The 18,270-nt window shown below is 34.3% G+C and overlaps 1 protein-coding gene across 1 annotated transcript in view; it reads right to left on the bottom strand.

The window, feature by feature from the left end:
* The window catches only part of DMXL2 (Dmx like 2), a 110,148-nt gene that overhangs the window by 52,320 nt on the left and 39,558 nt on the right, over nucleotides 1–18,270 (bottom strand). The window contains exons 7-10 of the mRNA XM_074329184.1: nucleotides 9,547–9,725; nucleotides 7,641–7,824; nucleotides 4,398–4,572; nucleotides 67–75 (exon numbers count right to left, since the gene is read on the bottom strand). Of these exons, the coding sequence (XP_074185285.1) occupies nucleotides 67–75; nucleotides 4,398–4,572; nucleotides 7,641–7,824; nucleotides 9,547–9,725 (547 nt within the window). The remainder of the gene's footprint in view (nucleotides 1–66; nucleotides 76–4,397; nucleotides 4,573–7,640; nucleotides 7,825–9,546; nucleotides 9,726–18,270) is intronic.

Here is an 18,270-nt window from a genome sequence, read left to right as displayed (position 1 = left end):
AGCTAAATACGAAAGTTTAAACATCATATGGTTTGTTCTTGAACGGTCTAATGGAGAACTACTTACTTTCCTTCACTAAAAGAAAAAAGAAATAAAACACTTCAGAGGAGAAAACTTTAAGATGATACCTTAAATTCACAGCATACCTGAAGTTTCTAAGAGACCATACAACATATCTTACCACTCTATATTCAACAACCCTATGGCTAACATTCTACTTCATGGTGAAAAACTGAATGCTTTCCCTCTAAAATTAAGAAAAAGGCAAAGACGTCCAATCTCACCACTCTTATGCAACATAGTGCTGGAAGCTCTAGTCAGTGCAATAAGATAAGGAATAAAGATAAAAGGCATAAGTATTGTAAAAGAAGAGATAAAACTATTCCTATTTACACATGATTGTCTACGTAGAAAATCCCAAGAAATCCACAAGAAAAAACTACAGCATGTGAGTTCAGAAAGGCTGCAGGATACAAAATAAACATATAAAAATAAAGTATATTTCTAAATTCTGGCAATGAACACATGCACAGTGAGATTAAAATATATTACCATCTTAAATTGCTAAAAAAAAATTTAGGTCTAAACCTAATAAAACATGTACAGGAGTTGTATGCTAAAAACTACATAAGGAGACGGGGTTAAATGAAAGGGTAGTATTATTAGGTGTTTACATTACATTTGAAGTGATATACTATTATTTGAAAATCAATTGTATTAGGTTAAAGATGTATATTATAAACCCTAGATGAACCACTAAAAACAAAAACAAAGGGAGTAGCTAAAAGAGAAGCGTGAGAAAAAACTGAATCAAAAAAGAGCGAAAAAGAGGGAAAGTGGAAAAAAGAACAGATGGGACAAATAGGGAAAAAATAGCCAGATGGTAGCCTTAAACACAATTACAGTGATAATGACATTAAAAGTCAATGCTCCCCACCCCAGGTGGCGCCTAATTTCCCTTCTCCCTTGATTGCGGGCTGTGCATAGTGGAATATGATGACTTCTTTCCAAAGAACAAATCATGACAGGGTAGGAAAAAGGAAGGTAACTTTACAGCGGAGAAACTTGGCAAACACTACTTTGGACCAATGATCAAGGTTACCATCACCAGTGATAAGTCATGCTGATAGCATGTAATCAACATATAATGTGATGAGAAGGCTACTTCACATCTGTGTTATTCTTCCCCCGAACTCATAAATCCAGGCTAACCATGAAAAAAAATAGCAGACAAACCCAAATCGAAAGAAAATTCTGTAAAATACTGACCAATACTACTTAAAACTGCCCAAGTCATGAAAAAGAAAACTGATAAAAACTAAGAAAATTTCACAGCTCAGAGAAGACTATGGAGACATGATGGCTAAACATAATGTTTTCTGGATGAGATCCTGGAACACAAAAAAGACCAGTCTGAGTGGAAAAATCAGTTAACTCTTAATAAAGTCTGGAATTTAATTAATTATATCATACCAATGATGGTGTCTCTGATGTGACAAATGTATTCTGGTAATGTAAGATGCTAACAACAGGGGAAACTGGCTGTGAGGTATTCTGGGAACCCGATTTATTTGGAACTTTTCTGTGAATCTAAAACTATTCTAAAATTAAAAGTTTATTTAAAAATTAACTTAGGCATTGAATAAATTATTGTTTTCAGAGTACAGAGGTAAAGGAAAAGATAAGATCATTAACAGAAGCTGATGATTTAATGTTAATAAAGTCCAAAGAATAAAAAACTCAATTTCTACTTTTTCGCTCATCTTCCATTTTAAGAATTTAGCTTACAAAAGTAGAAAGAACCAAAACTTTTCTACAGTGAGTGTTACTTTTTCACTTTTAAAAAAATGGAAAATTTAAGAAAAAAGTACATTGCCAAGGAGGAAGTAGAATCCCAGGATAAATAAATTCCAAGAATGTGTCTAACTGCTCTAAATGGATTTATATTTTCTGGAAAAATAATGCCCAGGTTAGGGAAATTTTGTAAATGAGATCAATGTACAACAGAGGATATTTTCTGAGAAATCCTGGGGAATGCCATAGCCAAAAGACTAAAAACAGGCAAATGTTCCAATTTTCAAAAAAGAAAACAAGAAGAGCTTGATGTCTATTTAGTACAACGTTTTAGTCATCAGGAGACATCAGGGTACATACATTCAACCTACTATATATTACTCATAGCATACATATTTGACTTCCTTTTTTTGACTGCAGAAGATTTGGCAGACAGAAGATTTGGCAAAGTACATAACAAGCTGTCTCACAGAAATCCTTAACACAAGCTGGAGAAATATTCCAGACAATAAAAATGGAGAAAGATTTTAAATGTGTACTACTAGGCTTTTTCTTCACTTCTGTCCTGTTTAATATTTTAATAATTGATTTAGATGAAGATGTAGATACACTATTCATCAAATAGGCTGGTCCTATATGTCATAAAACAGTAACAAATAACAGAATCTGGATTCAAAAATATACTAAAAAGTTGTACTGTTAAGTTGAGCTTAGCAAGATGAAATGTAAGAGGGAAAATAGGCTTACATTTGGGCCCCAAACTCAAATACAGAATGGCTTACTGGCAGAAAAAAAAACAAAATTAACTTTGCAATATTTAGTGAGAGTCAGCTCAGAATGAATCAATTACATAGAAAGACTATGGTGTTACTGCCAAAACATAGTAATAACTGATGAGAGAGGCCGTAATACTTCTTTCTGTATTCTAGTGATCTTACAATGCCCAGAGGGGTACAGACAAACTGAAACCTGCTAAGAAGAGTAATCAGGGTCAAACGTAAAACAGAGAAATTTATGGGCAGGGGGCAGCAGGTCTGGCCTGAAGAAAAAAGGTTCAAGGGTTACCAGATAGTTATTTTCAAATATCTGAGGTGCTGTCATGTGCAAGGAGTCCTAGACTTATTCAAAATGATGAATGCCGTCCTTACACTCAAACTATATGATAGAACACCCCTCCACAGGGAACAATCCTGTGATCCTATTCCAATTTGACAGAATAGTGTATACAGTTAATAGTGAAGCTTTTTAATATGTGTTGAATTTACTGCATACTATCACTAATTGCATATTGTTTAAAGTTAGATCTTCATCACAGTCAATAATTCAAGATTAGGTTCTTTCAAAAAGTTAAAAATTTGTAAAAATCTAAAACCACCAACATTTTGAAAACAAGTTAATATTATAAAGACCATCTTAGAATACACTTTAGATTTTAGATCAGAAAGGATAACAGGCAAAATAACATTTCATCTACTAGCACAGCACTGTCCAATAGAAATATAATGCAAACCACAAATGCAAGGTACAGTTAATTTTCATTTTAGTAGACACATTATAAAAGGTAAGAAGAAACAGGTGAACTTAATTTTAATATTTTAATTGATCCAATATATGTAAAATATTATCATTTCAACATGTAATCAATATTAAATAAAATTATTGAGAAATCTTACAATCTTCTGTTGTACTAAGTCTTAGAAATTTGGTGTGTATTTTTTAGCATATCTCAATTTGGACTAGCCACATTTCAAGTACTCAAACAGTCACATGCGGTTAAGGGCTACCATATTGGACAGCACGTATCTAGAGCCACTGCCGCAATGGGGAGAGGCATCCGAAAGATCATCCTTTTGGAATTTTATTTACTGAATATCACCTTTTTATAAACAAGCAATTAAAAATAAAATCCTCCGCACGCTGAAGCAATAGACTTCCCTCTCAATAAAACATGACTATATATAACTACAGTTCTACCTACAATGTAATATGAAATTTATAGGCCTTCTGGTTTTCATACAAAAAGAAAACAATGCCTTAAATAGAAGCTTTTAAATATAATTTTGCCAACACTGAACTTGCCTAAAAATACTTCTCAACCACATGAGGAAAGAACAAAAAGAAAATATCAAAGTCAGAAGAAAAAATATCTTTCCCTAAGAGTAGGACAAGAAAATCTATGGGAGTAGGAAACAAGATATGCTGAAATATAATAAAAACCATGTAAAAATATAGTTAGCTAAAGATATAAAGAACAGTTGAGAAGAATAACAGTGAAAATATAAAAGGGAGGGAAATCACACTAATTAACCAGGCTGCCATCACTTGTGTCCCCAAGTTCAACTAAAGCTCAATTTACTCGGAACCCTTGCTATATTCTAGACAAAGGTGTTCAAAAATACTTATCTGAAGTTATTCCCTGAGAATCATATAGTCTATAGTTAAGAAAAGGTACCTTATATTCCTACTCCAATCAAGAAGTATTTTAAAAGAAAACATGGAACATTAACATAAAATAAAGAATAGGTTATAAAAGTAGTCCCACTTTTCTATTTATTTACTTTATTTCAGTGTATTCATAGAGAGAAAAATTTACTATCCTTTACCTGTGGCAGGATTGATGCTTGCTGCAATGTGAAAATGGCACAGTGCATTTGCATGGTGGGAAATGTGCCTTTGAACTTCATGCGTTGCCATCTGGTCATGCATTAATTCGGTGTGAGTTACAAGAACAGAAGACCTCCTTTGTCCTTTTCTTAAATTTTTCAAATGGTGTATTGTCTAAAATAAAAAAGTAATTGCTAAATCCAACTCTTGAAAGTCTAACAGGTCTCAATCGAAGTACTTTTGACTTTAAGGATTTTATGATTCTTCTCTCTGCAAAACCTGATCATTTTACATGAAAGTCTCTTAACAACACTAGAACAATTCTGAATACATCCTCCATCATTCTTGAATATTTTACAGTTCAAGGTGGAGTAGTTGCTCAAAAATACTTGTTCATATTATCTACAGAAACCTCTATTAAGATTAGGAGTTCAAAGTCTAGTTCTTTCAGAATATCCCAGTACTGAGATGAAACTAACTAGTTATAACAGAAGAAAAAAAAATTCCAGAATTTTCCTATCAGGAAGAATATTTCTCTCCAAAATTCTCACTTAGAACTAAATAGTCAGCCAAATATTCAAATATATGATCTCTATTATAAAGAAGAAAAGAGGGTACAAACATACAGAATAACAAGGGGAATCCACTTAGATAAGAGTGGCCAGGAAAGACCTCATAAAAGTGTTGACCAATGGGATTTGTTTAAATTGAGATATATCTGTATGATAAAAATTCTCTACTAGCACACTCGATCACCTGAACTATTCTGACACAGGGCCCCATCACTCAGCATGATTTTTTCTCCACACCATAACCCTGCCACATAATACTCCTTTATTCTGTCACTTAACTCACCCCCTAACACCATGCTTTGTAATAACTTCACGTTCTTTTCCTTTGTTCCTCACCTCCAATCAAGTAAAAATGTAGCATCCTCTCAATTCTTCCTCCATTAAAGTAACATATCTGGTCCTTCCTTTTAATTTCCACAGCCCTTTATTCTTTTTCATAAGGAAAACGATCAGTTCTACAGTATGTCCACTATCTCTGGTCTCCCTGCTATGGAGATGCTTGTTTCTTTGATAATAGTGTTAAGATGGGTATTAAAGACCTCCCACTCCAAACTGCTTATCAAATTATTCTCACTCGATCTTTGACATTTATTGTTAGTTTTAATTAGACTGGCATGACTTGTACAATACTATTTTCTCCTAGGAACAAAATGTATAATTTAAACATATGTAGAATTATATAGGCATTGCAATTAGGAGTTTCATAGGAAAGGATATCAGAAAGCAAAATAGCTCATAAGTCAGACAATTAGACTTTTTTTATTAGAAACAATTTTAACATTACTAATTAATATTAAAGTATAGCAAAAATTTCTTAAATCACTGGTTACATATGCTTACTTATATTTTTGCTTTTATTTTATATAGCAGTTAGTAATTCAATTTAACAAACACTTGAAAGCAATATATTAGGTACCACAGAAGATACAAAGACATATATAAAAGGCCTTATTTTCCAAAAGTTCTATGTAATTTAAAGATAAAATATGAAGTGTGATCACAAAATACGGTGAATGTTTAAATAAAAAAAAATTTATTACAATAAAAGACACAATGCCATTAATCCCCCTCAAAATAACCCCCCTCTCTTCGAGCACACTTATCCCATCATTCTTGCCACTTTCTGAAGCAGTTCTGGAAGTCCTCTTTCGTGTCTTTGGTTGCACTGTTGTGGCTGCCTCAATCCTGAATCAATTCAAAACATTTTCCTTTCATGGTCATTTTGACTTTGGGGAAAAGCCAGAAGTCATATGGTGCCAGATCCTGTAAACAAGGTGGATGAGGACACACCGTAATGTTTTTATTTAACAGAAGTTGCCATACCAGAAGCAGTGTGTGACACGGAGCATTGTCATGAGGGAGGATGAAATAAAGACACTCACAAAAGAGGACTTCCAGAACTGCTTCAGAAAGTGGCAAGAACGATGGATAAGTGTGTTTGAAGTGAGGGGGAGTATTTTGAGGGGGATTAATGGCAATGTGTCTTTTACTGTAATAAATTTTTTTTATTTAAACATTCACTGTATATTTTGATCACACCACATGTTACATAAGTATATATAAATGATTGTCACTATGTAGTAAATTAAGTGTTGTCCCACAAAATTTCAATCAGTATCAAACAAAGTAAAACTTTAACTGTTTTGACTTCTGGTTTTAATTTCATTAATGCTTTAAATGTTGAGGGGAAAAAAAATGTATAAACAGTGCCCAATCACAGCTAGTTTCAGAGCAGGCCTATTTTATATAAAACTTTTAAGGACCACATCCTTAGCCAAATCCAAAAATTTTTTGCTTGTTGAAAGAGCAAAGCCATTGTGTCTATGCAACCATTAAACTATTAATGTACACGTACAAGGTAAAAGTATTTACCTTGTAAATACTTGTACAAGGTATTTCTAAACATCAGTATAAAAAGCAAGTTATAAAAAATTAAAATATAACCTCAATCTTGTAAATACAATATGCATATATTCTTTGTGTAATAAAAAAAGTCACATGAAAAATTAAGAAAATTAATAATTTAGGTTTACTAGAATAAATTTTTATAATGTGTTTATCTCATTTTAGTCCCTAATCATAATGGATACAGTAGATTATAGTATATTATAAATAATCTAATTTCTTAGAAAACACTTTTATTTCATATGTATTGCACTTAAAAACTGGAAAATTATTTCACTTTCAAAATATTAAACGATGGAAATTGTAAAGCAATTACATAAGTTCACTTGCATCTAGCATCTTAACAGCTTTATTCTTAAGGGTCAAAAATAGTCACTTTTAATTTGAACAAAAGTAAATTTTAATCCTCATGAAATAAAAGCAAAACGTTTTTAATTACAACTAATTTCAAGGAAATGTAAAACAACCTTTACATGTTTTACTAATCAAAACTGCTTACTCCTATAGATTTTCACATTTGACACACAAAATGAAAGAATTAAAAGTATCTCATTTACCTAGACTTCTTGGCTGAGATTATTACTACCCATATTTGGCTTCTAAGTGACATAAAATGAGTCATCTAACAAGCATAAAATAAGTGAGAATTTTTTGCTATTAATGTTATCATTACATGTAATATGTACACTTTCTGTATCTGTTTATGAATTCCTATAAGACACATACATCTTCAAAATTCAATTACCATCTTAAATAATACAGTACCTCCAAAGCATGTTGTATTCTGTCTTTGTGTCTTCCAGCATAAGTAAGGTTGCTGGCAATGCTGGAAGTAGTCGTCTCACAAATCTGCTCACCCAAAAGACAGTCTTCTGGTAATAAGGTTTCTGCCCAGAGCCGGCAGACACCATCGTGGCATGAAGTTAATAACACATTACACACAGAACCTCTAATGACAAAGAGAAATAAAGTTACTGTGAATATCAACACCATCAATTAAAGGCTGTTAGTATCTAGATCTTCACATATAAAGATGACATTAGTGCAAAACTGCCAATATGATCTATGTGTATTTATTTTTCCAATGATGGCAATAGATTCCCACTGGCTATTTCATACTCCCATCAAATCCCATTTATTACCTGCTCACATTTGCAAGGTGGGAGTTTGGATATAGGGCTACAATCAGTGACCAGAAAATAGGAGCAACCTAACTGTCCCTGACACTCACTTTAACTCATTAAATCATGCCTTGAACAGCTAAGCTAAATGACAGTATAGTGTGCTTCCAATTGATTTAGAAATAACGTTGTATGGAAAAAGAGTGGTCAATCAAAGAGCTTGAAATCACACACAGTATTGCTGTGAACATCATAAAAATTAGGATGTGATCTTAACAAAGGAAACAGAAATTAATGCCCCATTACACCCGTACTGGTTGAAAACTAGGCTCTGGAGGAATACTTGTATCACCTAAACAAAACAAACTGAACAGCAAAAGAAAACCTAATCATTGCAAATTATAGAATGACCATAATAAAAGATGATTAAAAGTAATTAAACTATTAATCTAGAACTTGTGGCAGTAGTTGCATCATTTTGCATCATCCCTCTTATGACCTAAATGGTTACAAATAGGTAAACAAATGAACATCTTCATAATAAAACTATAAGAATAATTTCAAACTATAAGTCAATTTCCATTAAGTTAAAATAAGCAAAACTGTCACTGCATCAAGCAGCTGAACTAACTGCTCATTATGAAAAAACAAAAAAATCATTCTCCCTTTTAAAAAATACTTACATAGAATCTGAGTCAAAGATAAAGTGCTTTGCAAATTTTTCAACAGATGCCAATAACTTAAGAATAAACCTTTTATTTAGATTCCAAAAATGTATAAATTCCCCATGTTATCATTTACTGAGCACCTCTATAATGGGTGCTGCATTTCCCATCAGTTGTAAACAGTTCTAAAATATATTCAGCAGATATAAAAAAACTTCCCTCAAGAATGAATACAGATTTCTAAGCAAGCTCTTTTAGAATTGAATATGTAACACAGGAATCATTTGTATGAGCTGTTTTGTCATTGACTTCTAAATACTTTCAAAAGATGCTGTAACAATGAGGAAAATTTTACAATAATAAATCCTTTGAGAAGGTTCTGTTGACAGTCCTAAGAAAAATCTGGCCACTTTATTCACTGTATATGACATGCTTTCCCACCATGTGTATAACTGACAGTTTATTACTATTTTATTTCCCCTCGATGTATGCTTTCCTATTACTTGCAAACATTTCCTTCCTAGAATCTTCTACTACTGCTGCTACTACTAACAATACCAGCTAACGCAGCCTGAGCACATACTATGTGCAAAGGCCTGTACTAAGCATTCATGTGTACTAACACGTTTTAGCCTCACGACTCCCTAAGGTAGGTACTATTACTACCTTCATTTTACAGAGAGAAAAACTGAGGCATAGAAAGCTTAAGACATTTAGTCACAAGCTCATGAAGCTAGTACCAACAGCAGGGTCTGCATTCAGGCAGTGTCACCAGAGCCTATGCTCTTAACTGCCACCAGTCAATGCAGTAAAAGGACCTTTCTTTCACTATTTTAATAAATATTTAAGTACACAAGCTGAAATTATATGAAACATTTCTCTAACCTGGGCATATACTTGCTAGTTTTACGCCATGAAAAACCTGTCACAGTTCGAGGATGTGCCAAGTAAACAAAGGAAAATTGGGTAGATGCCTGTCTCCTTTTCGCTTCCTGATGATCCTGAGGTATAATTGAAGACTTCCATCCAGTCATAGGATACCATACTTTCAAAAGACAGTCATCCTGCAGAAATGCATAAGTGAATATAAAATTAATTTTTACACAGGCAATATTTAAGTGGTTTGAAGAAGCTTTAAAAATTAAGCTATATATAAAAAATTAATGTGTGACCTATACATAGTACAAAACCAAACCTAAAATTGTATTTATTACTTTAAAGAATACTCTTCTTGAAAAATACATGGACCATTTGCTCATTATAAATCTTCTCTGCATAATGGTGGTTTTCAAATATAGGCTGATGCCAAATTCCGCCATTGAAATATACATGGGTAACTGCAGAGAAAAGATTCTGAAACCAGAAGCTAGCTCCTTGGATAAGATAAAGAATAAGAAAGATTCCATGTTATCAGTCACGGTATCATCCTTTCCTTTTTGAAGGGATCTGCAAGGGTAAAACAACCTCTTTTTAAATATGAATTGTTTATTATTCTAAGTCAGGAGTCAGAAAACCTTTCCTGTAATGGTAAGCCTTGTGAACCAAACATCCTGTGACACAGACTCTTTTGATTTTGTCTTACAACCCTTTAAAAATGTAAAAACCATTCTTAGCTCAGGGCCACAGTTTTCAGACCCCTACTCTGAACAATGAGAAGGTATTTAGGTCGTTGTCAGGAACCACCTCTGTGCCCACTTAAGATATTTACAGGTATAACAAGAAGCACTGACTTTACCATTTTACTTAGTTCTAACAATTTTGTTAGAGGTCTATATAATTGCATCTTATTTAACAGAAACTATGTACTTTATCGTATTTTATCCTCAATGGTGAAAACTACATTAAGGAAAATAATAAAATGTTATCATTTACGTAAAAACTTCAATCTGTAAGAAACAATGAAATTATGCATTCCTGAAAAGTGTGTATCGGTCCAAATATTTTTATTTAGACTAGACAAAACATTTCTATTTCTTTTCCTTCTTGGTTCTCATTCTCAATTTATACTGCATAATGTATGTTGCCAATGATGTTTCACTTATTTGGATACTTGAATTATACAGTGAATCTCTTTAAGAGCTTGCTCTGAAATAACAACTTAACAATGAACATACTAACTGCTTTCTTCCAAGTACCTTCTTCACCTTAGCTTCATTTTCACCTAACCAAATTTACTGCACAATCTATGGCAGTGGTTTCAGGCTATGTACCATAAAAACCTTACACGTACCTCAGAGACCCTCAAAAGTCATAAAGGACAGGCAGAGACCCTTCACAAGCAGGTGGCATTCTAGACCCTTCTCCCATTCCCACCAGCCTCACTCTCACGTGAATAAGCCCCACTTTCATCTGTTAATACCTAAAACTCTAAAACCACACCGAAGTAAATCAGAAATCATTAATAGAAAGATAGCTAGAAAATTCCCAAATATTTGGAAACTAAACAAAACACCTTTCAATTACAAGGGAAATTTTCAAGTATGTTGAACTTAATGAAATGTAAAGCATAACATCAAAATTTGGGGGATGCAGCTACATTATGGCTTACAAGGAAATATATAGCTTTAAGTGCTCTGTCAAAAAAGAACGGTTTTAAATCAATAGTCTAAGCTTCTACCTGAAGCAGCAAGTAAAAAAGGAGCAAAGTGAACCCACAGTAAGTAGATGTAAGGAAGAATGGAAATCAATGAAATAAAATATGAAAAATACAGAGATATCAGTGAATTCAAAAGTAATTTTTTGAAAAATCACTAAAATTGATATTCTAGAGTGATCAAAAATATTTAGAGAGAAAACACAAATTATCAAGACATGACTACAGATGCTACAGACATTAAATGAGTAATGAAGGAATATTATGAAAAATCTTATCCCAATGAATTCAACAATTTAAATGGACACATTCCCTGAAGGACAATTTCGAAAAATGACAAAGGAGGAAACAGAAAACCTAAACAACTTCACATCTATTAAAGGTGTTGAAATTCCAATTTGAGATCTTTACATCAAAAAAAACCTAAAACACTAGGCCCAGATAGTTTCATTGATGAATTTTACTAAACATTTACAGAAGAAATAGCACCAATTTTACAAATTTTTTCAGAAAATTGAGGAAATTGTATAATACATAAGAAAACTGTAAATGAATATCTTTCATGAACATAGATTCAAACATCTTTAATAAATTATTAGCAGATCAAATCCAGTAATATGTTTAAAAAAAAAAAATCATGACCAAGTGGAATTTATCCCAGCAAAGCAAAGTGGGTTTAACATTTGTAAAATAAATTACTGTAATTCACCATATTACCAGAATGAAAAAGAAAACACATATAATTATCTCAATACAGTTGCCCCAGGAACAACATGGGAGTTAGGGGTGCCAAACACTTACTACCGCCACTCAAAAATCTGTATGTTACTTTGACTCCCCCAAAACTTCAGTCGTTCCTTACTATCCATGGAGAATTGGTTCCAGGTCCTCCACCCCCACAAAGATACCAAAATCCATGGATGCTCAAGTTCCTCATATAAAATGGTGTAGATCAATGCATACAGTCAGCCCTCCGCATCCACAGATTCCCAACTGCAGGTTGAAAATATACTGTTTTCAATCTATGGTTGTTTGAATCTGTGGGTGCAAAACCCAAGAATTTAGAAGGCCAACTGTGTATTTATTGAAAAAAATCCTCATGTAAGTGGACCCATGCATTTCAAACCCGAGTTGTTCAAGAGTCAACTGTATATGTAGAAAAAGCACTTGACAATAGTAAACATTAATTCATAGGGGAGGGAGAGCTCTCAGCAAGCTATGAATAGAAGGTAACATCCTCAACTTGTTCAAGTACAGCTACAATAAGCCTACAATTTACATATAATTGTGAAAGACTGAATGCTTTTCCCATAATATTGGAAGCAATACAAGTATGTCTGCTCCCATATATTCTATTCAACATTGTACCAGAAGTCCTAGAACTTGCAAAGATTGGGTACGGAGAAAAATAAAAGTTATATATATATATTAGAAGGAAAGAAATAAAATTGTCTTTATTCATAAAATCCTAAGGAATCTACAAAAAAAGCTAGAACTGATAAGCAAGGTCATAAAACTAAAGATCAAAATTCAAATAGCAATTCTACTTCTCTGTGTAATAACTGGAAATGTAATTTGTTTAAATATATTTTACATTAAGACAAACTTAACAAATTTTATGTACAAGACATACGCTGAAAACTACAAAAATTTGCTAAGAAAAAGATGACCTAAATATACCACGTTCATGGATTCAAAGACCAGAAAGAGAAGACAGACAGAAAGAGAAGAATCTAGAAAATAAACAGTACTTTTTAAAAGTATTTTAATAGTTCATTTGTCTCATTTAGGGAGGAATAGGCATTCTGTAATCCATATCAATATACTATTCTTAATTCAATCCAATTACACATACTTCAATATATTTCATAAGAACCAATTATATTACATTTGATCATGTCCAGATACAGATTTATTAAAGACCCAAATTTCACTCTGAGCAAAGTCAATGGCTTTCAGATCCATTTCAGACTTAAAAAATCAGTCTGTAGCATAAAAATGGATAATGATGTGCTATTAACTGCCGCACACTATGGAATCATCACATGATTCATTCAAACAACAAATATTTATTGAATGCAGCCACTGTGTGAACTGCTGGGGATATAGGTGGGACAAGGGAAGAGACAGACAATAAAATATATTGCCAAATTACACAGGGCTTATACTCTAGAAGGGAAGACAACAGTAAATAAGGACATAAATTATTGTTTTAATTATAATTATGGTTAAGTGTTAGAAATGAGAAGTTTACTATGAGAATATTTAATTGAGAGACTTGACCTTGTCTGGGAGGTCAGAGGTTTCCTTAGAAAAGTGGTATCGAAACAGAGAGTTGAAAGATACACAGAAGATGGCCAGGCAAAGAATAGGGAAGGATGAGCATTTCCTACAGACAGAATAGCACGTACGAAGGCCTGAAAGCAGTAAAAAGCTTGGCATATTCAAGGCTCCGAAAGGCCATCAGTTGGCCTTAGGTGGGAAGGAGCTGGAGAGGTACACAAGGGCCACACCATACAGCAGAGCCTCACAGACCATGGTTAAGGATTATAGTGTTTACCTGATAAGCAACAGTACTCATGAAAGGATGGTGCATAGGACAGTGTGGTACACTCAGGTGTCCCTAGCCACTGTTTGAAGACTGGATTTGAGGATGGTTGCAGGGCATCCAGTTAAGAGACAACTGCAAAGGGTCCAGAGACAAGAAAATGCTAACTTGGGTAGAAGCAGTGGAGAGGCAGAGAAACGGACTTTACCCCTAAAGAACTCAGCTTCTTTCTATGATCTCTAAGATCATTAGAATCCTATGATTCTAAAAGCATGTATTTTTTATTTGAATTTATGCACAAACAGGTAGGCCTATCCTTTCTACACTAGTTCAAACTGTTCTCCTGTTGTTTTCTAGCTCATTTGACAGAATTATAACTATTCCGTCCTTCTTGGATTTTTTTTTCTCTAATGTCATTCTCCTTGTTCTCGTTCTATCTCAGTGGTCACCCTTCAGCCTCCTTTGTATACTCCCCATTTGTTTTTGTTCTTTTTCCCACTTCTTAATTTTTAAGGATTCTGGGACTTCATCCTGAGCCCCATTCTCTTCTCCACCATACATTTTCTCCCTAATTGCACTCAGCCTCATAACTTTAAACACCGTTTTTTGGGCTAATAAATTCAAATTCTGTATCTCCAAGTCTGACCTCTCCAGGAAACTACTGACTGACTACCTTATCCTATCTGACCTGGAAACATCTCACTTTGATCCAGCCACTATACTAACAGCTTTCTGCTGTTGTTTAACAACCCCTGTTAATTCCTATCAGAGCATTTGCACTTGGTGTTCCCTTGGCCAAAAATACTTTCATATAAACTTCACACAGTTGTCTCCTCCTATTAATCAGTTCTCACTTTAAAGTTATTTCCCCAGAAAAACCTCTCTAAAGATCACCCACTCTAACAGACACCAACTCACACTAAATCATTCTGTGTGAATTTTCTGGGTAGCACTTACTAACACACAACGCTCTTTCTGTCTTTCCTCACTAGAGGTTAAGTTCCATGAGGACAGCAACCTTGCCTGCCCTCTTCAGCACGAGACTGCCAGCACATAGAACAGTTCAGGACATACTGTGGTCTTCAAAAAAAAGGTTTGCCAAACTCGTGAAGGTTAATTTCAGTAAAATTCCTAATTATTCGTGCAAAAGTAACTTTGGTTTAAAAGGTTAAAAACTGCAAAAACCTCCATTACTTTTGCACCAACCTAATAGTTTCCCCCATAAAATGCACTGGCAAATATAGAGACACATATGTAAAAAAATATTGTACAGTATATATTATATATATTAGAAAGTCTATCATGATGAGAATCCAACTATGATAGATTCTTGTATGCCTTACAAATATAGATTGCCAGAATTTGAAATGAATTTTCTTTGACCAGTTCTATGACAAAAAGTATATCAATACTATATATACATATATACACACACACACACACACACACACACAATGTAAAACTGTATGTTTTAAGAAAAACTTAAGTGCATACAATACCTGCCCTCAATCATAGTGCCATTATCTAGAAGATGGTAGTAGGAAAACATGCTTCAGATGACGCACAGTATGCACAGCAATACCTAAGCTGATGTCAGCAATGACTATCTGGGAATATTATAAAGCTGCATTCCAACGTGAATCTAGAGTAGCTTTCTGATCACACTGATTGGTCCAATATTAAATCATTATGGCTTTACTTCTTAATTTATGGACTTAAATTACGGACTCATTAAATCAAAGAACTAACTTTAAATGATAAACGTCTAAGTATTGCTTTGTCTTGTGCACCTGAAACTAATAAATAAATAGATAAATAAAATAAAATAAATAAATAAATAAATAAATAGAACTAACTTTACTAATCATGCATGACTATATGGTAACCCTAAGAAATATGAGTAGCAAAAAGAACAAAACTGTAGGTAGGCAGGTTTTTTCATGGCCAAGTTTTAGGAGTAACGGAATGCTAGATTTTGAAGATCAGAGCTTTAAAGGTGACTGCCTCGTTTTTTTCCTGTGATTCTGGTAACAGTTTTTCCTTTATTAACCTTGCTTTTCAGACATAATGGGAAACTCTTCAAGCATCTCTACATTTTCTCCAGTTTTTTGTGTTTTTTTATTTGTAGGCCACTGAATTGGCTTATCAAAATGTTCAGGGTTTTGTTTTTAAAATCTAGTTTGATTTTCTTCCTTCTAATTTATTTGTTTTATCTGTATTATTTTCTCCTGTTTTCCTTTGGCTCCTTACTTTCTGCCCTGACAAATTGTTTAGGTAGCTCTATTATTTGTAAGAGGGAGGAGGAGGAGAAAGGAAAAGAAAGAGAGAGAGGGAGAAAAGGAGAAGAAAAGGGAGAGGGGGAGGAAGTCCATATGGCAAGGAACTGCAGGCAGCACCTCAGGCCTGAAGGAGGCCTCCAGCCAACAGCCAGACAAAAGCCAAGCCCTCAGTCATACCAAGAAATAAATTCTACCAACAACCTGAGTGAGCGTGGAAGAGGATTCTGCCCTAATCAAGCTCAAGGTAAGAATTCAGCCCAGCAGACACCTTGATGGAAACCTTTAGATCACAGCACCCAGCTAAGCCATGCCCAGACACCTAACCCACAAAAGCTCAGAAAATAAGTGTGTTTTTCAGCTGCTAAAGTTTGTGGTAATTTGTTACTCCATAACAAAAAAATGAATACAGACTCCTACTGATTCCTTAAGTATTGTAAGTAAAATTACAGCAAGCAAAGGGAATAGAAATTATAGTGGGAGGTAAGATGCAATTTTAAAAGGGGTACTCAGGAAGAGCCTCACTGAGATGGTGATATTTAAAGTTAAGGGGAAAAGCTATGCAGGTTTCTGGAGAAAGGAGTTTTCCAGATAGGAGGAACAACAGCAAAAGCTCTGTTCAGGAAAAACAATAACGAGCGTATGGCAGGAGTCAAGTTTGTAAGGAGGAATGTAATAGGAGATAAGGTCAAAGAAGTGATGGGGGATCTAGTAAGTATGGGGTCTGGTAAGCCATCATAAAGACTTGGGCTTTTACTGAATGAAATGGGAAACCTTGTTACAGTTTAGAACAAAGGAATAACATGAACTGACTTACATTTTAAAAAACACCGCTCCAGCTTGTTGTTTGAAAATACATTGTACAGGAACATAGCAAAAGGTGGGAGACCAATTAAGAATTTCATACAATAATACAAGTGATAAATGATGGAGGCTTCAACCAGATTATAACAATAGTGGTAAAGAAATGAGCAGATTGTGGATATATTCTGAAGGTAGAGACAGGGGGCAGAGAGTAGGGTACAGGATCCATTTTAGACACGTTTACTTGAAGATGTGCATGGATTTTACATATATATATACACACACGCACCCATATACACATAGTGAAGAGGGGAATGGCACAGGCAAAAGATACAAATATGAATGCATGTGAAGCCATGAGGTAAAATGAGATTATGAAAGGGATGCATATGGTCAGGTGAGAGGGCCGAGAAATAAGCCCTGGGTACTCCAACATTAAAAAGTAGGGGAGATAAGCTGATACCAGCAAACTAAGGAGGGGTGGCCAGGGAGTTATAAGAAAACCAAGAAAATGTGCTGTGTCCTAGAAGTAAAGTGAAGAAAGTGTTCAAGGTGGAGGAAGTAACCAACTGTGTTAAATCATGCTAAAAGGTTAAGAACTAACCACAGGATGCAGTAACAGGAACTTACTGATGAGTTTCAGAAGAGTTTCACAACAAAAAATGAGGAGAAAAATCATGGAGACAGCAACTATAAGTAACCGTTTCAAGGTGCTAGAGGACAAGGAAATGTGACAGAAGCTGAGAGAGAAGGTCAGGAGGTGTTTGTTATTGTTTTAGAAGGGGTAAGATTATAGCATGTTTGGTACGCTATGCTATGTTAGTCAACCCAGCCTGCCATACCAAAATACCAAAGACTGGATGACTTAAACAAAGAAATTTATTTTCTCACAGTTCTGAAGGCTGGAAGACCTCATGAGACCCGAACACACACTATCTGTGTGGCACAACTTCCAAGCTGAGAATTTAATTTGAATTGGGTGTGCCCCCAGGGGTCTGACAGAAGCTACATAAACCTTTTCTGAAGAATGCACATTCCATCCACGCCTCAAAGAATCCCCACAAATGCACTTGCAATAAGTACTTCCTGAGTGAAATACAAAGGTAGCTGATATGGTGCTTTGATATCCAATACACCGGGATTAAACTCCCAGCTCTACCTTTTGACTAGCTCTGCATTCTCTGGAAGTTCTCAAGCTGCAGTTTCCTTTTCTATAAAACGGAGAGAATACTGCCTGCCCCATAAGCTTTTTGAAGGCACAATTTCTGATACATAACTCTCAATAACTAGTAGTTGCTGTCATGACAGTACTAGTAGTTATTATTCTAATTACAAATTACTTGTAAGTTTTACTTAATAATGCAAATAAAAGTTGTCACCACCAATAA

This window comes from Rhinolophus sinicus, linkage group LG03 (genome assembly GCF_036562045.2).
Source record: "Rhinolophus sinicus isolate RSC01 linkage group LG03, ASM3656204v1, whole genome shotgun sequence".
Lineage (NCBI taxonomy): Eukaryota > Metazoa > Chordata > Mammalia > Chiroptera > Rhinolophidae > Rhinolophus > Rhinolophus sinicus.
The sequence above is the reverse complement of the archived record's forward strand: the minus strand, read 5'-3'. Positions and strand labels throughout refer to the sequence as shown.